Genomic DNA, 21,026 nt, shown 5'->3' with positions numbered 1-21,026 from the left:
TGTTGCCTGGCTTGCCAACTTCTTTCAGCAACCTGCATATGTTGCTAGGATTTCCATCATCTGCAGAGTTTTGTTTGTTTGTCACTGCTAACATGTAGTATTTTTACAGTGGGCAATCAGTTTGATGAGTTGCATCCCAGCAATTTCCATTTACTATGGATTTAGACCCAATTCTGCCATTGCCTCTAGACCCAAAAGCCAAGATAAGGGCAAGAATATCTGCTCTCTTCGCCTCCCAGCCCTTCCCCCACACTATCACTTTAGTTCTGTGAAAACAGTGATTAGAAATCAAATCAGATTTAATTGTGGACAGCTTTTATTTTGTGATTATATGCCTCAACTTTTCCCATCTTAACTCACATCAAAGTTGGGAATTAAAGTTTGTATAAATAATTCTCTACTGACTTTATTAACAGAGATTCTGGAGGAGCCACAAGTTTTCAAGTAAGACTTCTAAGTGCAAAATCTCACCTAGTGAACAATTGCTTTGCATTCTTCCATCAGTGGAGCAGCGCAACATCGCACCAATTACTCGGCCTCCCACCATCACTACACGGATATCCTTCCCATGAGATTCCTTTACATATTTCTGGAAAAGGTACGGAGCATCATGTCGTATTAGGTGAGATAAATCTGATAAATGATGCTTGTCTCGTGCCAGGAATACTGCTTTACCTGAAGGGAATGACAAACAAGTAAAGCTCTGTTTACATTCTGTTCCACTATGTAACAATGCACAATTTCTGTCAGAACCATAAAGAATAAGCTTTATTATTTTTTTATTTAAAAAGGGGCACTAGCATTTTCTATAAGCAAACTATTTTCATGATCCAAATAAGCTGCACATTAATGGAGTGGAAGAACTTTCCTGTTCTGAGTTTTGCATGTATGCCCTTATGGGCATTTTGAGTGCAGTCATTGACTGCATGCACGTTTTGAAATAGAACATAAAGCTACACCTGTGTGAATCCCTACAGCGTCTGGTGATTCTGTGATCTCAGTCTCCATTGATGTTCTAACATCAGCTTCCAAGAGGGTGAACTTCACAAGGTGTTAGGCCCTGATGGTGTACCATCTGGCGGGGTTGTTCAAGGAGATCTTCAATCTCTCATTGCTGCAGTTGGAGGTTCCCACCTGCTTCAAAAGTGCAACAATCATACCAATGCCCAACAGCAGGGTGAGCTGCTCAATGATAATCGCTCAGTTGCACTCACATCTACTCTGATGAAGTACACTGAGAGGCTGGGGATGGCTTGAATCAACTCCTGCCTAAGCAAAGACCTGGACTTGCTGCAATTTGCCTATCACAATAAGTCTACAGTGGATGCAAACTGCAGCTAAGTTGGTGAGGCCAAATTTTGAGTATTGTGCACAGTTCTGCTCACTTACATACAGTAAAGATATCAATAAGATTAAAGGAGTATAGAGAAAACTTACAAAGATTTTGCTGAACTTGAGAACCAGAGTTGTATGGGATTGTTGAATAGGTTAGGACCGTATTCCCTGGAGCATCAGATATTAAGGAGAAATTTGATAAGACATATACAAAATTTATGAAGGGTATAGATAGGGTAAAAGGCTTTAAGTATTTAAGGATGGTTTAAGGATGAAAGATAAAATGTTTAAAGGGAACATGAGAAAAAACTTCACCAGTGAGTGACACTCACATCTACTGTGGTGAAGTGGTTTGAGCGGTCGGTTTTGGCTAGAATCAATTCCTGCCTAAGCAAGGGCCTGGACCAGCTGCAATTTGACTATTGCCACAATAGGTCTACATGTATGCCACCTCACTGGCTATGCACTCAGTCTTGCATCACCTTGATAATAGTTATACAATACCTATATTAGGCTACTGACTATATCTCAGCATTTAACACTATCATACCCTCAATTGTAATCAACAAGCTCCAAAACCTGGGTCTTTATACCTCCCTCTGCAACAGGATTCTTGATTTCCTCACTGGGAGACCAGTCAGTGCAGGTTGGAAATAACATCTACTCCATGCTGACAATCAACACTGGTTCATTTGAACGATGAGTGCTTAGCCCACTGCTCTATTCTCTCTACACTCATGATTGTGTGGCTAGGCACAACTACTGTTGGCAGAGTTTCAGAAGGTGCGAAGCAAGCATATAGAAATAAGATAGATCAGCTGGGTGAGTGGTGTCACAATGACAGCCTTGCACTCAATATCACTAAGACCAAGGAAATGATTGTTGACTTCAGGAAGGGAAGGTCGAGTGAATATACACAGAGGGAAAGGTTGAGCAGTTTCAAGTTCCTGGACATCCGCATCTCTGAAGATCTATCCTGGGCCTAATACATTGAAGCATTTACATAGAAAGCACGACAGCGGTTATATTTCAATGTGAGTTTAAGAAGTTGATATGTCATCAAAAACACTAGTTAAACTTCTACCAATGTACCACGGAGAGCATTCTAACTGGCTGCATCGCTCTCTGGTATGGAGGGGCCACTGTACAGGATTGGTAAAAGTTGCAGAAAGCTGTATATGCCAGTGATATTAAGCCTGATTCTGATTTCCATGAAATACCAGCAATGCTGTCAAATACTAGTTTGAAAGACACCATCTGTTCTTGAAATCAAAGCAGGTGAAGTCTTCATGAATAAAGTGATCTTGGTACAAGTCCATGCAATGTGCAGCTGTTTTAAAAAGTCCTGTAGACATTCAGTGACCCTGACCCTCATGAGAACAGTTCAGACATGAGAGTGTGCCTGATGGTCACATACCCTAGGTGATGACAGCTTTGAAAACTTAGGGCAATGAACAGAGATCAAAGCTGGATATTGTGCCTATGAAGCTTTTCACCCACAGGCTTGTCCTTGCCTCTAACTTAGAGGCCTCTATCCTAGACCGATGTTATGTTAGCATAATACTACTTCCAGTGTTGCTAACATTATCCACATTGTTAAATATCAGAGAAAACACTTAACTGAAGCTAATTCTGGACTTTGGAAGGTGTATGAGAAGTTTGTAGTCAGTTAAAAAGTTCCCCAATGTAAACTGGATGTTCCTTTAAGTACCAAAAATAGCAGCAAACTAACTATGGGAGTGAGGCCTTTTACATTGGTAAAAGGCAGTGTACAAAGGAAAGCGTCAGTTCATGTACACCTTTTGGTGGGATATCTTCAGCTGTACTAAAATAAACCCAACATGCAAATGCCTTAGGCAATTTTGCAGTTGGTAGAATTTCACTTTGTACTATTTGCTGGTGATCTACTCCAACTAAAATTGAGTCTACACAAATTGCATTTATAAAATGACCAAGATGCAATCCAGTTGTGGATTCTTGGCAGAATACATATGTGCTGGGACAGATATGACACTTCAACAATTCAGCCTTCACAAATATATCCTATATTTAATCTCCTTCACCCCTTTTGGCTTTTGTCCTTAAGGAAAGTGATTAATAAAAAAGTAAAACTAAAATTTGAACCTAAGTTTTTACTGCCTACACACTCAATGGCAAAATGAAATTTGTATGTACCTCGATGACCTCGTGTGTTTTTAACAACTACTGGATATCCCAAAGGTTCAGCTTCATCAATCATTTTTGCAAAATTTTCATGACCACCTGTTGTAAAAATAGATAGAAATTATGGGTTATTGTACAATCAAGAACATGACCGCATTCATTAATCCCCAGTTTTCTCTTTCCACTTGTTAGTGTAAAGGAGAATATTCCCCACCCCATTCTTTTCACTCAATTTACTCAAGATGAACAAAATTATAAATTCACCTTAAATTGAAACTATACTAGACTTTTGCTAGCTCTACTTCATTTGACCTAAAACACCTACCATCTTCTCAATCAGGTCCAGCATTCTGGTCCCAAATGCTTCCACTTTTATTCTTTGCAAAGAGATGTAAATAGCAGGAATATTGGTTTAAAGTCTAGTAGGACATACAGTTTTCATAACAAAAAGGAGGTAACTAAGTTTGGCAAGAAAACACATTTATAGTTTCTATAGTGCTCTAAATTTAGAATAATAAGGGTGACATCTATTGTAGATACTAGAGTCACAGCATTACATTACAGAAAGTGTTTCTGTGCCAAAAAGAGTTTTAATTGTTTATTTATCTATTAAATTCAATCAAAGTAAAATACTGCTTAAAAGCTTGCAGGATAGTCAAACTGATCCATTTCTACCTACCATAAGAGAAAGTGTCAGGTAATGGTATTCCATGACCAGCTAGTTCCTGGAACGTCCAGAACTTGTTAACACAGTGCAATATGGCCTGAGGTCGATTGGCCAAGCGACAGCCCATCTTTTCAAGGTGGCGCAATAATGTTATATCACTGTCATTCTGTACTGAAGGAGTGGGAACTCTTACCACCACCACCTGAGGGTAACTGGTTATCAGCTCCTGTTTGATACGCAGTCCTGCAAAGATCAATAGAAAATAACCATCAATAGCACTACACAAGTATTTAGTTACAGTATAATTTCATTCTATTAAAAGATGACTGTGAAAGTTTCTGTCACAGGAACATGAATATATTTTATATAGTTTTCAAATATATCACTTAATCAATTCCAAGAAGGTACAGCAAAACAGGGTTAATAGCAAATAGGTACAGAGAATCTTTGGGTTATGCAAGGATTGTCCAATCCTGAGAACTGGCCATAATCGGATTTTTCCCACAATACAAAAATGAACCATAAACCCCAGTGTTGTACAGAATATCTGCTGTGTGCCTGGGATCCTTGCAAGCTCCAGGCACAGAGCTCGAAAAAAGCGACATAACAGACTTTTAACATCGTAAACCAGCGAGTAGTTTGTTATCTCTCCCCACTCGTTGGAAAATGGAGTCACCTCTTTCTCCCTTATTACGGGAGAGAGAGCCTGCAGCATGTTAAATTATTGGGTGAACAATGTAGTCTTTAGGGTAACTGCAAATCTGTGTCTTTGCTACCGCTTTTCTCATGCTTGAGTGCTGGTAGCAGGAGCGCTTTATTTTTTCCGTTGTGGGAGGGGGATTGTTGCTCGCAGCCGCTTACATGCGGGGGGGGGGGGGGAGACTTTGGGGTTCTAACATTTAACTGTCATTCAGTCTTTTGGGCACTCCTCTGATTTTGCAGATGGTTGCAAAGAAAAAGCATTTCAAGATGCATATTGTATACGTTTCTCTTACATTAAATGTACCTTTGAACCTTTGAATATACTTCCTACAATTTATTCACTCCATCAACCATCTTACGTTAACCATTATCCATAATTATTTGAACACATACAGTATCCTATCAACGAAGACCATGAAGCAGTTTAATATTATTTGTTAGTCTTCTATAAATTTTTATGCAAGAAGTTGCAAGTTGCAAGATTTCTGCAAGTCTGGTGTTTTGTAACCTGTGGAAACCCAGTACAAGGAGCTTTCATGTCTAAGCTATCTCTCTGGCACTCAACTCATTATTTCAGCACATCATAACTGCAGTAGATTAGTAAAAAGTTCACAGGTGATGGGTTCTGTAGAAAAGAACTTTGATCAAAGCTGTTACGCAGGTTGACTCTGTGGTTAAGAAGGCATATGGTGCATTGGCCTTCATCAACCGTGGGACTGAGTTTAAGAGCCAAGAGGTAATGTTGCAGCTATATAGGACCCTGGTCAGACCCCACTTGGAGTATTGTGCTCAGTTCTGGTCGCTTCACTACAGGAAGGATGTGGAAGCCATAGAAAGGGTGCAGAGATTTACAAAGATGTTGCCTGGATTGGGGAGTATGTCTTATAAGAATAGGTTGAGTGAACTCGGCCTTTTCTCCTTGGAGTGACAGAGGATGAGAGGTAACCTGATGGAGGTATACAAGATTATAAGAGACATTGATTGTGTGGATAGTCAGAGGCTTTTCCCAGGGCTGAAACAGCTAGCAGGAGAGGGCATAGTTTTAAGGTTCTCGGAAGTAGGTACTGAGGAGATGTCAGGGGTAAGTTGTTTTTTTTAAAAAAAAACGCAGAGAGTGGTGAGTGCGTGGAATGGGCTGCCAGCAACTGTGGTGGAGGAAGAAACAATAGGGTCTTTTAAGAGACTTCTGGATAAGTACATGGCACTTTGAAAAATAGAGGACTATGTGTAATCCTAAGTAGTTCTAAGGTAAGGACATATTCAGCACAGTTTTGTGGGCCGAAGAGCCTGTATTGTGCTATAGGTTTTCGGTTTCTATGATAAACTAACAAAGCAAGGAAAGTCAGCTATTTTAAGTTGTAACAAAAGTATCTTCAGGAAGATAAATGAACAGATTGCATTGCAAATTCCCCTTCATTAAAATTTTGTAAATGAACACCACACTTGATTAAAGGGAAAGGCATTGGTTAGATTTATTGCAGCATTAAAAAGAACAAAATGCAATACAAAACTGAAAGATCTAGAACACAGCACAAGGACCAGTACAGCACAGGAACAGGTGCTTTAGCACACAATGTTTTGCCGACCCAATTAAATTAGTAATCAAATGGCCAAATGAACTAATCTCTTGTGCATTTACAATGCTGATATCCTTCCATTTTCCTCATATCATGCACTTACCTAAACAACTCTTAGAAGTCCCTAATGTATCTGCCTCCACCATCACCCCAGGACATGCATACCAGGCACCCACCACTGTGTAAAAATCTTGCCCCTCACATCTCCTTCAAAATTACCCCCTCACCTTAGATACATGCCTCTGATGTTGGCTATTTCAACCATGGGAAAAAGATACTATCAGTCTACTCTATGCCTCTCAATTTGATAAACCTATCAGATCTCCCCTCAACCTCCACCTCTCCAGAGAATACAAACCAAGTTTGTCTAACCTCTCCTTGTAGCACATGTCCTCTAATCCAGACAGCATCCTGGTAAACCTCATATGCACCCTCTCCAAAGCTTTAACATCCTTCCTGTAAGGAGGCAATCACAACTGTATGCAATACTCCAGATGTGGCCTAATTTGAGTTCTATAAAGCAGCAATATAACTTCCTAACTTTTGAACTCAGTACCTTGACTAATTATAGCAAGTATGCCATATGTCTTGTTAACCACCTTATCAACCTGTCTAACTACTTTCAGGAAGCTATGAACTTGGATTGCAAAATCCCTCTGCTCATCAATACTGTTAAGGGTCTTGCCCTTAACAGTGTACTGTCTCTTTACATTTGACCTACCAAGGTGCAACGCTTCACATTCGTCTGGGTTAAGCTCCATTTGCCACTTCTCTGCCCATAACTACGAATGATCTATATTCTGCTATATTCTTTTGTCAGTCTCCTGTGCTATCCACAACACTACTAATCTTTACATCTTCCTCCAGGTCATTTATATATATTAAAAACAACAGAGATCCCAGTACAGACTCCTGCAGAACAGCACTAATCACAAACCTTCAACTCAAGTAAGTCTCTTTGACCACTACCGTTTGTCTTCCATGGGCAATCCAGTTCTGAATCCAAATGGCCAATTCACCATGGATCTCATGGGTCTTAATCTTTTGGAGGAAAAATCTAGTTACTTTTAAGGATCAAATTACTTTTCATATAGATAACTTTCCATTAGAGAAAAGCTCTAATGCTGATTCTCTGTCAGGGAGCAACATGGTTCACAGTTTATGCACACAATTGTAAAAGAAGTTATTTCTAAAATGGTTTTGAAAAGGCTGTGGAAAAATTATTCCTGAGTCAAAGTTTAAAGTTCAAAATAAATTTATATGTCACCATATACTACATTGAGATTCATTTTTTGCAGATAATTACAGGAAAAAATACAAAAGAATTTTAGAAAAAACTATACACAAACAACCAATGTGAAAAAGGCAGCAAATTGTGCAAATAAAAACACAGAACTTGAGTTGAAGTGTTTTTAAAAGTGATCTGTAGGTCACAGAATTACTTCATAATGGTTGTAGAATAAGTTCTTCAAACATTTGGTGTGGGACCTAAAGCTACTGAAACTCCTGCCTAATGGCAATAATGAGAAAAGGGCATGGCCTGGATGCTGGGGGTCTTTGCTGATGGATGCTGCTTCCTTGAGGTAACAGTCCATGTAAATGTACAAAATGGTGGGGATGGCTTTGCAGCCACTTTCTGTAGCCTCTTCTGTTCCCCGGCTTTAGTGCTTCCATACCAGGCTGTGATACAACCAGGATTCACTTAACTGTGTATCTATAGAAAGTTCTCAAAGTTTTCAGCAGCCTGCCAAATCTACACAAACTTCTGAGAAAGTAAAGGCTGTGTGAAGCCAACTTTGTGATGACACTTATGTGCTAGTCACAGAACAGATTCTCTGATAAACTGTACTGACGTCAAGGAATTTAAAGCTACTGATCCCTCTCCACCTTCATCCACCTAATGAATACTGGCTCTTGGACCTTCCATTCCTTCCTCCTGAAGTCATGATCAGCTCTAAGGCTTTACTGAGTGAGAGTGAGAGTTTGTTGTTGTAGCATCACACAACATTTTTAATCCTCCTCCAATACACCTTTGATTTGGCCAACAGTGGTGTCATCAGCAAACTTAAATTCAGTACTGGAGCTGTACTTAACCACACAATCATAAGAATAAAGTGAGTACAGCAGGGCAAGCAATTTGAGGATCCATCATGAATATTTTCATGCCACAATGTGGATTTTGTTAACCTGCTAGCTTCTCCACTGTAATACAACTACCAGAACTGGTAGTTATATTTCCCCAGTAACCCACAACACCACCACTTTATCATTTCCTGTCAGTGCCCTTGTGTACAGACATCTGTATCTAGTGTCATTTTACGTACATACAATCAATGTATACAAGTTACTTTATGCATTTTTAAATTGTTGTGGTCTTCATCTTATTGTTTTTTGCTGCACTGATTCACAGTAACAATTTTGTTCTTTACACTTGTATAGTGGAAACGATATTAAACAATTTTGAACCAGAAGTAATAAATATGAAGAGAATTTACCATGACAAAGTGCAGCCTATCAAATAATCAACTTAAAGGTCTTGTCACCCTTTAATAATTGCACCAGCATGCCAATGGCATTTTGAATATTTATTTCCCCTTTGAAAATTAGAAAACTTAAACAAATGCAATTTAAACCTATTATATGTAATGCTTTCAGATGATGATATGGATTTTATACCCAGGAAAATTTGAGCATCAGTCAGTCAATTTGAAACACTTGGGTCTTTATGGCTTTATATCTTTAAGAATTTACAGAAAGTTTAATATGCCCATTTTATGGCTGGCTCCTTCAACCAGAATAAGACAGTTTTAGAAGTCGACACAAGACAGAATGTAAGAGCAAAGTTTGCTGATTACTGTATCAGCCTGATAAGCGTTTGCTGTAATCAGCATTGTTATGACTCGTGACAATAGAAATTATTTGTTCCATAGAAATTCCTTTATAATATACCCTTTGATATTCTTCCCTCAGCAACAGTCCAGATAAAACCATAGTGGTTAGCATCCAAAAATATTCACATAATTGTTACACAATTTTGGATGAATAATTTACGATATCAAACCACCATTTTTAATATTGATTAAGCAGTAGTTTGGCTTTTATAAACCAAGCTTGAAATAAATAGAGACACACCTAACAGATTATAAATTCACAACTGAAGTACCTCTGGAGTTTTGGAGGTTTTTAAATAATGTAAATGGCAGTCACAATACACACACACACACACTCAAAATACGAAAAGGGTTTTAAAAAATAAATTACTGTGTAACTAATTTAAATGAAGTACAGACTAAATTAGAAGACCATCAATACCTCCACAATACTACAAAACTGTATTAGTTCCTAATTATTACTGACTGAGGAATTAATCCAATGTACACTGCCACGTTCTTTTGATTGTATGTAAATGGAAATAAAAGTCAATACAGATACCTAGTTCAGATAATGGGTTGGCTTCATACAATACTTTTGATGATTGCATCTGCCAAATCTTCATTTTTATCATAACATTCAAGACCATTGTCAATATCTTCACAATTCCTAACTTGAAGTAGTGAAATAGTTTCATTTTCACTCCTAGATGTTTCTGGCATCTCCAAGCCTGAATGCTTGAAAACACAGTGAGCAAAATAGTTCTGAATTGTCTGTTTGCTTATTTCTTGCCAATTATCAGTTGACAAAAATCACTGGTGTTTTTTTTAAAACACAGACACAACCAATGCTATTAAAAACTGTTCGCTCCAAGTATGGTGTAGTGTCTAACAACCACACAAGTGCTTGCGACAGACACTAGTTAGGAATTGTTTGACAATGGTCTTCTGTCTCAATTATGCAGCATAATTTGCCAAATAAACAAAGGGAATCTTGGCTATATTCTTGATTAATTTTTGTTCTTAAGAGCTGTCCAAATAAGCAACTGCCCTGATCAACTGATGTCCTAGTTAACCAGAAACCACTGTATTTGGTTTAGTACTCTTTTCATGCAGCGTCCTTGGAGTACTCAGAGAAAACTTCCATATTTCATCAAAACTAGACTGAAACCCAAATTTCAGATAGAGGGCCACAGGAAATTCTCTAGTTCTATTTTCTCAATTACTTTTTGTTCTTTAAGAGTTGTCCCAAATAAGTGGCTGCCCTACTTAAGGGTGATTCAATTAAACGGAATCCACTGGTATTTCAATTAGCAAGCACTTGGTACTTCTAGGGAGTCAAAGGCTAGTTTGCTTAGTTTTTACTTGCGCATGAAAACTATCATGCCAGGACCAAATCTTACGAATTACAGTGCACTCATTGGATAGGGAGACTAGATCTGTATACAGCATTTCAGATGTGGTAGAGTGTAGAATTCCACTCCTGCTTCTATTTTTGATGTTTTAAGGTCAGATATTACATATGGAAAGTAATACTTTATACAGCAAAGTTATGTAATTCAGCATCAGATTGTCACAAATCCTGATAGTCAGGCATCTGGCTCAATCATTGGTCCACAAACTGGGGTATACCACCAGAGTTGGGATTTCAGACTGCAGGCCAGAAGTGCATTTGGAATGTGGACTGGGATCTGCAACAGCAAGATCCATGAAATTAAAGCTGAGATTCATTATGCCTGTATATTTTGTGCTCCCTTGAAACTCACTGGGTGTACTAGAGAATTTATTGTACTATTGCTACAAAACAAATGGGGGGGGGGGGGGGGAAGTGCCCTGAAAATGTGCTAGACCAACACCAAATTACCACCAATGCTGGTTAATGGTGTTTTACTGTACTACATTTCAGATGTGCTCTTATCAATGGAATATATAACCTCAAAATAAACAATAGCATTGTTAGTTTTCCCTCATCATGTGTAGCACTGGCATACCATTTTTTGAAATCATTCACTAGGAATCCAACCTTTCTGGATGTCAGTGTTCTGCAATCTTTCACCAATTAAATTAGTTTTTTAAAAAAAAATTCCTGTTAAAATGGACACTTTTCCCCACGTAGTCCTGCATTTAGCATTATCTTTGTCCAGTCTTCCTTTATATACCTCTCTTCACAACTTACTTCCTTTCCTACCTTCGTGTTATCAGCAATTTACATACCACCTTTAGTACACCAAGTAATTTAAATAAACAGTAAAATATTAACACTCCAACATCTATCCTCAAGGCATATCGTTCATTTTTACCAAATGGAGTAAAAAATCCCTATTTATAGTCAACCAAAAATCTTTTCACAAAATAAGCTTTCACAATAACTTTTGTTGCACCTTAACAAATGCCTTCTGTATATTAAGCATTGCACATCATTGGTTCCCCATTAACTGCAGCATATCACTTAGAGTCACAAGGTTGTACAGTTTATAGAAATGGGTTATTTGGCCCAACTTGTCTCTATCAACCATAACGCCAATCTATGCTAATCCCATTTGCCCACATTAGGCCCTTATCCCTCTATTCCTTTCCAATCCAAGTACCTGCCCGAATGCCTTTTAAACATTGCAATCGTATACATCTCCACCTCTGGCATGTTGTTCCAAATAATAACCACCCTCCTCTGTTTGGAAAAACATACCCCTCAGATCCCTTTTAAATCTAACCCTTCACCTTAAATCTAAGCTCTCTAGTTCCCCTCACCACCTTAGCAAAAGGACCATCTATCCTCTCTACAGTACTGTGCAAAAGTCTTAGGCACATATATAATTAGGATACCCAAGATTTTTGCACAGCACTGTATTTGTCAACGTGGAACATAATGCAAGTTTTTAAATCTGGCAGGGTCGAAGGATGTTGGGAATGGTGAGGGCAGATCCTACAGGAGAGGGTGGGACAGGAGGTATAGGAATATCAGGGGCGGGGGGGGGGGGGTTGCGCAGGTACAGACACACCTAGCCCCAAGACACCAGGCAAGGCCATTTGATCCCAAACAATTGGTTTACTAATCACCACAGAATATCCCTCTGGTGCTTCCTGCTTCCTCCCCCTCCCCACCCCCAAACCATGATTGGCCACTCCCTGCAACACACACAAAATCCTACAGGAACTCAGCAGTCAACATCTGTGGCTGAGATCCTTCAGCAGGACGCAGGCTCTCAGCCTGAAATCAGTGACTGTACTCTTTTACTGCTGAGTTCATCCAGTATTTTGTGTGTGTTGCTTGGATTTCCAGCATCTGCTGATTTTCTCATTTACGATTCCCCTCTCCCTGTTCCCTGTCCACTTCCCACTAATTCCGCAAGAGATCCATACCAGAATCAAGTTTATCATCATTCATGTCATGAAATTTTTTTTTATTGTGGCAGCAGTACAGTGCAATACATAAAATTACTACAGTATTGTGCAATTGGCTTAGGCACCATAGCGAGATAGATATGTAGAAACAGAGAGACACACAGAGGTACATATGCCTAAGACTTCTGCATAGTACTGTATGCCCTTCCTAAATTTTATGAACCTCTTATGAAGTCATGCTTGAACACTTTACATTGCAGTGAGAATAAAACCAACTTAAAACAATCTTATAAGCAAAGTCCCCATTCCAGTCAATATCCTAGTGATATTTTTCTGCACTCGTTCTTATGTTACCATACTCTTCCTATAATGCAGAAACAAGAGCTGTGCACAATACTCTAAGTGCAGCCTTATCAATGTTCCATGCAGTGTCAACATCCCATTTCTTACAGTCAATGCCTTAGCCAACGAATGCCTTCTTCACTACACTATCAACCTGCGTCACCATTTTCAGAGAGCTATTAATTCTTACCCCAAGGTCCATCTGTACATCAACATTCCTGAGGTCCTTGGTTTACTGCACGTGTCCTCTTAGTTCTTTTTCATGTCCCATATCTCACACTTTGACTCATTTATGTCTCTCTGTATTCTCACAACCTTCTGCAGTTTTATTTGATTTTCATAAACTTGGATCCAGGTTGCCAACACACCTTAGATCCCATGTGTCCTAAACTACTGGGCCAGTTGCACATAAAATGTACTTACCAATCTGCCTTAACCAATTCCCTTAGTTACTGCCTTGAAAATTTGATCAGATATTCAAGACTGACATTCCCTTGCACAAAAGAATGAGCACTCTGCCATGACAGGAGAATAAAACGAGGTATAGATTTAAGATGAAAGAGGGGTCAATGGAAAAAGCTTCCTCTCCCTCCCTAGAGAACATTGCATATATGGAACAAGCTTGCCAATGGAGGTGGCAGACAAATGTATAGTTACAATGTTTTAAAGATGTTGGTACATGAATAGGAAAGGTTTGGTCGGATCCAAGCAAATATGATTAGTGTAGATGGGTTTCTCATTTAGCATGGACGAGCTGGGCTGAATGGTTTTCGCCCCCTCCCCCCCAGCTTTACAACTCTGAATCTATGTTAACTCCTTTAAAGAATTCCACTGAATTGGTCAAATGTGACTTGATTTCTCCTGCACAAGACTATGCAGGCTCCATGTTTACTCCTTCTTCCAGGAAATACAAAAATCAGTCAAACTTGTCTTCAGGTTTGCTAAACTTTGTTGATTTTGCCACTTTAATCATAACATTTTTAAAGCAACCTATTTGCCTTTTTTAGAAACAGATTTTTTAAACCTATAACAGATGTTAAGTTGACAGCAGATTCCTGCTTTCTGGCTTCCTCCGTTTTGTGAATAAATTTACATTTACAATAAAGTTATATTTGCTATTTTTCCATTCCAAATTGGACCTGCCCTTAATCTAGAGAACCACATAAGGTTAAAACCAACATATCAATTACTTTACTTGTCACTTTTAAGACTTGAAGCTAAAGTCACCAGGATCTGGAGACTTGCCACCCTACATATTTAAAATTTGCTCAGTATTACATTCCAGGTGATTATAATTGTTTCAAATCCCAATTTACAGCTTTTTCTGTTAGATAACTTATTTCCTCCATATTTAAAACTGATGGAAGATTCTTGTTTCATTTATCTGCTGCCTCTTTGTTTTCAATTATGTCCCTTTACTCACTTGCAACTTAATTTTTTTTTAATGTATTTGCAGAAACTCCCATCTGTTTTCATAAATCTGGTTGGCTTTATGCCGTACTCCAATTTTCCTTACTCATTAGTATTTAACCATTTGTTACTGCTTTTATATTTATGCAATTAAACCAATCTGCCATCAATCTTTGTGTAATTATGTAATTTTTCCTTAAATTGGATGCCACCTTTAACTTCCTGATTAATCTCGTATACTGGGAAAATTTAGAATATTTGTGCATTCTGGGAAAAAAATTCAACTTAATGTCTCACTCTCAGTACAATAGCTTTGACAATGCTAGTTGAATGGCTATATTTATTTAATACATTGCAGCATTTTAATTTTAGGTCAAAATTTATATCATGGATTAAATTAATATACCATAAACCCTTGGCTTCGGTCTTTACCAATAATCAAAGATCTCCTTTTTTTTTCAGTTATTCCGTGGTACAAGGCAAGGCTGTCCTTTAAGTCCTTTACTATTTGACATTGTTTTGGAACCTTTGGCTATAGCCATTCGTGAATCACCTAATATTTTGGGTATCACTCGTGGGGAAGGGACGTATAAGTTATCATTATATGCTGATGATTTGTTACTATAACATATCCGACCCTGAGAGATCTATTCCTGCTATTTCGTCCTTGCTTGCTCAGTTTAGTAACTTTTCTGGTTATAAATTGAATTTTAACAAGAGTGAACCATTTCCATTAAATATGCAGGTTCCAATTTATTAACATTTACCATTTAAAGTTGTCACAGATTATTTTACTTATTTGGGTATTAAAATTACCAAAAAACATAAAAGATTTATTTAAAGTTAATTTCTTACCTTTAATTGACCAAATTAAGCAACTTGCTACCAGGTGGTCTCCATTATCTTTGTCATTGGTTGGTTGAATTAATGCTATTAAGATGATGGTATTACCCAAATTCTTATATTTATTTCAACCATTACCAATTTTTATTCCTAAATCTTATTTTGATATTATTGACTCCAAAATATCTTCCTATCTGTGGCAGAATAAAAATCCTAGACTAGGCAAAAAATATTTACAGAAGCCCAAGAAGGAGGGTGGTTTGGCTTTGCCAAACTTGAGATTTTACTATTGGGCAGTTAATATATGATATTTAATATTTTGGACACAAGAGTCGACTATAGCAGCTTGCCCACAATGGGTAAATTTGGAATGTAAATCTGTACAAGACTTTTCATTGTTTTCAATTTTAGGATTTTCACTTCCTTTTTCTTTATCTAAATTGAATAAATAAACAAATAACTAATCCTATAGTCAAATATACATTGCGAATTTGGTTTCAATTTCGTAAATTTTTTGGTTTGAATAAGTTCATTTTATCAAGCCCTATAATATCTAACTTTTTTTTCGGCCCTCTTTTATGGATCAAGCTTTTGTTTTATGGAAAACAAAAGGTATAACATGTATTTGTGATCCATTTTTGGATGATAGCATTATGTCCTTTGAACAGCTATCTAATAAATATAATTTACCTAAAACTCATTTTTTTTGATATTTGCAAGTTAGAAATTTTTTGTATAACGAGTTACAGTCTTTTCCGAAACTATGTCCATCGGACATTACGGAAAGAATTTTAGCTCTGAATCCTTGTCAAAAGGGTTTAGTAGCTGTCATTTATAATATGATCATGAAAATACAGCCAGAAGTATCAGAAAAAATTAAGAAGGAATGGGAAAAAGAACTTCATTGTCTTATACCCACTGAGCAGTGGGAGAAAATTTTACTATTAGTCAATTCGTCTTCTATTTGTGCTAAACATGCCCTAATACAATTTAAGGTTGTACACAGAGTTCATATGTCTAAGGATAAACTTGCTCGATTTTATTCTTATGTTAATCCAACCTGTGACAGATGTCATTCTGATGTTGCTTCATTGACCAATATGTTTTGGTCTTGCCCTTGTTTGCAAAATTATTGGAAAGATATTCAGATCTATTGAAATAATACTGAAAATATCAATTTCCAACCGCATCCTATTACTGCAATTTTCGGTTTACCAATGGCAGATAATAGTTGTTTATCCTCCTCATCTCGACAAATGATTGCATTTGTTATGTTAATGGCTAGAAGATCTATTTTATTGAATTGGAAAGAAATTAATCCTCCAACTATATTTCAGTGGTTTTCTCAAACTATCTCTTGTTTGAGCTTAGAAAAAAATTTTAAGTGTTGTCTTTGATCCTTCAGTTAAATTTGAAGAAACTTGGAAACCATTTATTCAACATTTTCATATGAGTTAAATTGTCTTTTCCTAAACCTCACTTTTATTATCCTTAATTATTTGGATGGAGGTTCAGAGTTATTGGCACTACTGTATATATTTGACATTATGCAATGGCCCATGTTGGTTAGTGTTTTTTTCTTCTTTTTTTGGGGTTTTTAAAAAATTTCTTTTGTTCATAAATACTATGAGTTTGGGAGGTTATATATATATTGATTATCATATATTTGAATGCCTACTTAAACTATTAACTAAATACTCTCAAACTCTCTGTATTCATGTTTCATTTATGTTTGCTTAAAAATTAATAAAAAGATTTAAAAAGAAAAAGCTTTGACAATGCTGCATTCCTTCAGTAACGTATATGGATACAATTATGAAAAAGGCATGGAAGCGGAGATTTGGTACGTCACCAAAAACCAGCAAATTTCTAAAGACATACAGTGGAGAGCCTTGACTGGCTGCATCACCACCTGGTATGGGGGCACTAATGCATAAAATTGGGAAAAGCTCAGGGGATTGTGAACATCCAGCTAGCTCCATCATGCGCACTAGCCTCTCCACCAGAGGACATCTTCAAAAGAGACACCTCAAGAAGGCAGCATCCATCATGAAGGACCCTCACCACTGCAGGAGCCTGAAGACACATTCTCAATATCTCAGGAACATGTTTTTCTACTCCATCAGTTCATGAACCCGAACTCTATTTTTCTCTTTATGCATTTTTTAAACTCCTTACTTTAACTTAGAACTATTATAATATAGTACTGCTGCCACAAAACAATTTTCACAACATATCAGCAATAATAAACCTGATTCTAATTCAGTACTATATTAGTCCTTAATATTCTTTGGTCTCAAGTCTCTGCAGTAGAATCTCAACCCAAAGACTTCTGTCTACCACTAAATTACAGCTAACTAGGTTAAATACACTTCAATTTATCTTCAAAATTGTAAATTCTACAAGATCTTGGTATTATAATTCAGAATTTCTATAAAGCAGCTCTAATAATTAGCCTTCTACTGAATTCCAGCCCACGAAAATTCAAAGATCAACCACTACACAAGAAATATAAACACAAATACACTTGTTGCCTGAATGTTGTTGAGATTGCTCATGAATTGTAAGGAGGAAGGAAGTAAGGATCAACTTTATTAGCAATATGCATTTACATATGTTAGGATTTGCTGTGGCATTGGTGTGACATGTAACAAAAAAAATCAATTACAAAGCTAATCTAAAAATAAAGAAAAACTTTGAGATTTAAGTATGGATATGGACTAAAGTGTATAAACACATAAAAGTGAAGCTCCAGTAACTATGATCTACATTAACAGTGTCATCACAGGTACAGTTCGAAATTACTATTATATTTGTTTGCCTTCAGGGTTTGAATCAGAATGAAACCTAATGAAACACATAGAAAATAATCCAAATGGAACAAGCTTCATAACTACAGGGGTAAAGGAATGGGAAGGAAAGAAGGTAGAATATCAGGTTTGGATAGGCCACCAGCAAAGTAAAACAACTTCTGTTGTCCAGAGACTCATGAAAATATTTACATAGCCACACTGTAGCATTTAGCGCATGTTCATGAATAAGACACATCAACTAAATGGGGCCAAGCTACACGTTTTTACTTTGTGTTTGACGTATTGTGAAGCTGCAGCACTAGACAACCTATATTGCATGGTGTTATTTTCATATTCTTGCATACAACACAGAATCGAATTGTTTATGATATGTATTGGCCCATGACATTAAAAATCTCAGTGGCACAGAACTCTGTACCAAATCATCTGTCAATACTCTTTCCCACTTACAGAATGAAAAATAATTTATCACACATCTTTTGTTCGTCAAAAGGTGATATTTGATGTGGACTGAAGGAGGTGGAAGTAGGCCATTCAGTCCATCACAGCCACTCCACCATTCAGTAAGATCTGATAAAAATACTCTTGCAATTTCCTACCATGTTGATGATTGAACTAAATTAGGAATTGACTTTCAAAGAAAGTTTTTTTTAAAAAAACACCTTGAGATCCTTCTTGAATATAGCACCTTTCTGGCTTCAACAAATTTCTGACACCTGACAAAATTGTCTAATTCTCCATTAATAACATAAATGCTGTGAATCCAGTGGAGAATTATTTTACGTCCTTTAATTTAGCTGGGGTTTCATCTCATTGGCTCTTGCTGTGCAATTATTTTGGAGGGAGGAATGAGTCATACTTGAGTACTTTAATCCCTTGGATGGCATATTTTAAAAGCAGTTCTACATATTCAAGATTTGGGAAGTATGTCTATCGATAATAAAGAATCACTTTCCCTTGAATGGAGTTTGGCATCTGCAGAAGCTATCCAACTTTCCTATCCTGCGCTACCGAGGTTTACAGTACTAACAGTAGGGGAAGTGGTGTACAAACTTGCATGATACAATGAATAAAATGAATATGAATGAGAATAATGGTCTTTTATCTGCCATATGCTTGCAAGTTTGGCAGCAAGAAACTTACAAAAGGATAAAAGACAACAAAAAGCAAGTGAAAATGATTTTGTTTTTATGGGGTGGGGAGACTAAAGTCATACTGACAAATAGTGATACTTACAGATAGTGTATGCTTTATATTGCTTGATGTATTTGGAAAAGCTGATAACTGGATAATGAGCAAGTAGGCCATTTGAATTTTCATGGCTCTCTTGAATGAGATGTACACTTTAAAAAATTAAGTTATACATTTTATTTTGATAATGCTTTGTTTAATGGAAAGATAGAATGAGTGACTCTTTGCACTAGTCATGCAATAACTACGGGGAAACTAGGAAAGAACACAATGTTCTAATTTGTGTCAAGAAAACTTAAATTTATACCAACTGTCCCAGTTTTCTGTCAATTAAAGAAGAAATAGTTGAGTGTACAAGTGCAATTCCAAGGCCACCAGCAGGCCAGGGATACTTCTCAAATGCACAAATATCATACCCCTGTTATGGTCAATGTATGGCACTCTATCCAGTAGGTTGCAAGACTCTGAACACAAAATCTAGATTGATATGCCAGTGCATTGCTGAAGTAGTGCTGTATGCAGGTGATCTCATGAGGATGACACTTTAAACTGTGGCCTCATCCACCCTCTCTAATGAATGTGTGAACCACTCAAGACAATATTTCAAGGAAGAACTAGGGAGTACTCCACTGGACAAATTAATATCGACTCAAGTTTAAAAGAAAAAGATAAGCCAAAGTTTGTTATACTAGAACTATTGGACTCTTGTGTACAAATCAGTTGTCAAAAATCACAGTATAAATGCAGAGTTTTCTTTCTCTATTGGACCAATTTAATTTAGTAATTACTGCTTATGACAATATATTGGCAGAGGATGCAGTTGGACACAACAACTGTCAACTAAATTTAATTATAAGCATTCTGAACTACATTTTATCAAACTGGAGTTGCTTGAGATCGACTTGATCTGTAACAGAATTAGAAACCTATACAAAAACATCTGGATGTTCACAATGGAATTAACCTTTGTAAGTCCTCTTAAACACATGATTGTCCAATTATGCATTTTCACTATTTTACTTGTCTGCATCTTTATCCATCACACAAGTCACCTCCATTTGGAAATAAAACAGTTCTTTACTTTCTATGGACTATAATAGGACATCTACAATATGCAAAGTTAGTAAAAGAAAACAAAAAAATAGGGTAGGGTTTGTGGTGGCTGGGCACTTGAGATCCATCACAAGACAAAAAGACTGTTTACATAACATGATTAACAGCTTATACTCCCTACACAAATAACACTTCTTTGCCACATTAACACTTCCATTTGCCAAAACCTTCCAGCATTGAAATTGTAATTTCAGATTTAATTTGAAATGTCTTTTTTTTTAAATCACAACAGTAAAATCTATTTGAAGGTCATAGAAAATTTCATCAATTGTTTATTCTGGTTTAAATTGACTTGTTTCCCCAAAACAACAGTTGGCTCATGGCAGCATTTAATTTTAAATACACGTACCTTGGAGTCATCCAAATCAATGAATTAAAGCAGTGTATAAAACGCTGTGGAGAACAAGACTGCGGTAACATTTTGATGCCAAGGATACATGATTTAAGACTGATTTGAAACTTAACCTCAAACTTGAAACATATGCAAGAATATGTTCTGTTGGAATGGAATGTGGGTGTCAAAGTAGTGTAGCTGTTAGCACAACACTATTTACAGCTTGGGGCAGAGTTCAGAATTCGATTCTGACATCATCTGTAAGGAATATGTATGTCCTTTGTGGAATGTGTGGGTTTCCTCCTGGTGCTCCAGTTTCCTCCT

The 21,026-nt window shown here is 37.0% G+C and overlaps 1 protein-coding gene across 4 annotated transcripts in view; it reads right to left on the bottom strand.

Moving 5' to 3' along the window:
* Window positions 1-21,026, bottom strand: part of rimkla (ribosomal modification protein rimK-like family member A) — a 74,472-nt gene that overhangs the window by 11,196 nt on the left and 42,250 nt on the right. For all 4 annotated transcript variants that reach the window (XM_059951894.1, XM_059951893.1, XM_059951895.1 and 1 more), the window contains exons 3-5: window positions 4,178-4,408; window positions 3,511-3,597; window positions 472-675 (exon numbers count right to left, since the gene is read on the bottom strand). In XM_059951894.1, coding sequence (XP_059807877.1) covers window positions 472-675; window positions 3,511-3,597; window positions 4,178-4,408 — 522 coding nt within the window. The remainder of the gene's footprint in view (window positions 1-471; window positions 676-3,510; window positions 3,598-4,177; window positions 4,409-21,026) is intronic.

This window comes from Hypanus sabinus, chromosome 27 (assembly GCF_030144855.1).
Source record: "Hypanus sabinus isolate sHypSab1 chromosome 27, sHypSab1.hap1, whole genome shotgun sequence".
NCBI classification, from domain to species: Eukaryota; Metazoa; Chordata; class Chondrichthyes; order Myliobatiformes; family Dasyatidae; genus Hypanus; species Hypanus sabinus.
The sequence above is the reverse complement of the archived record's forward strand: the minus strand, read 5'-3'. Positions and strand labels throughout refer to the sequence as shown.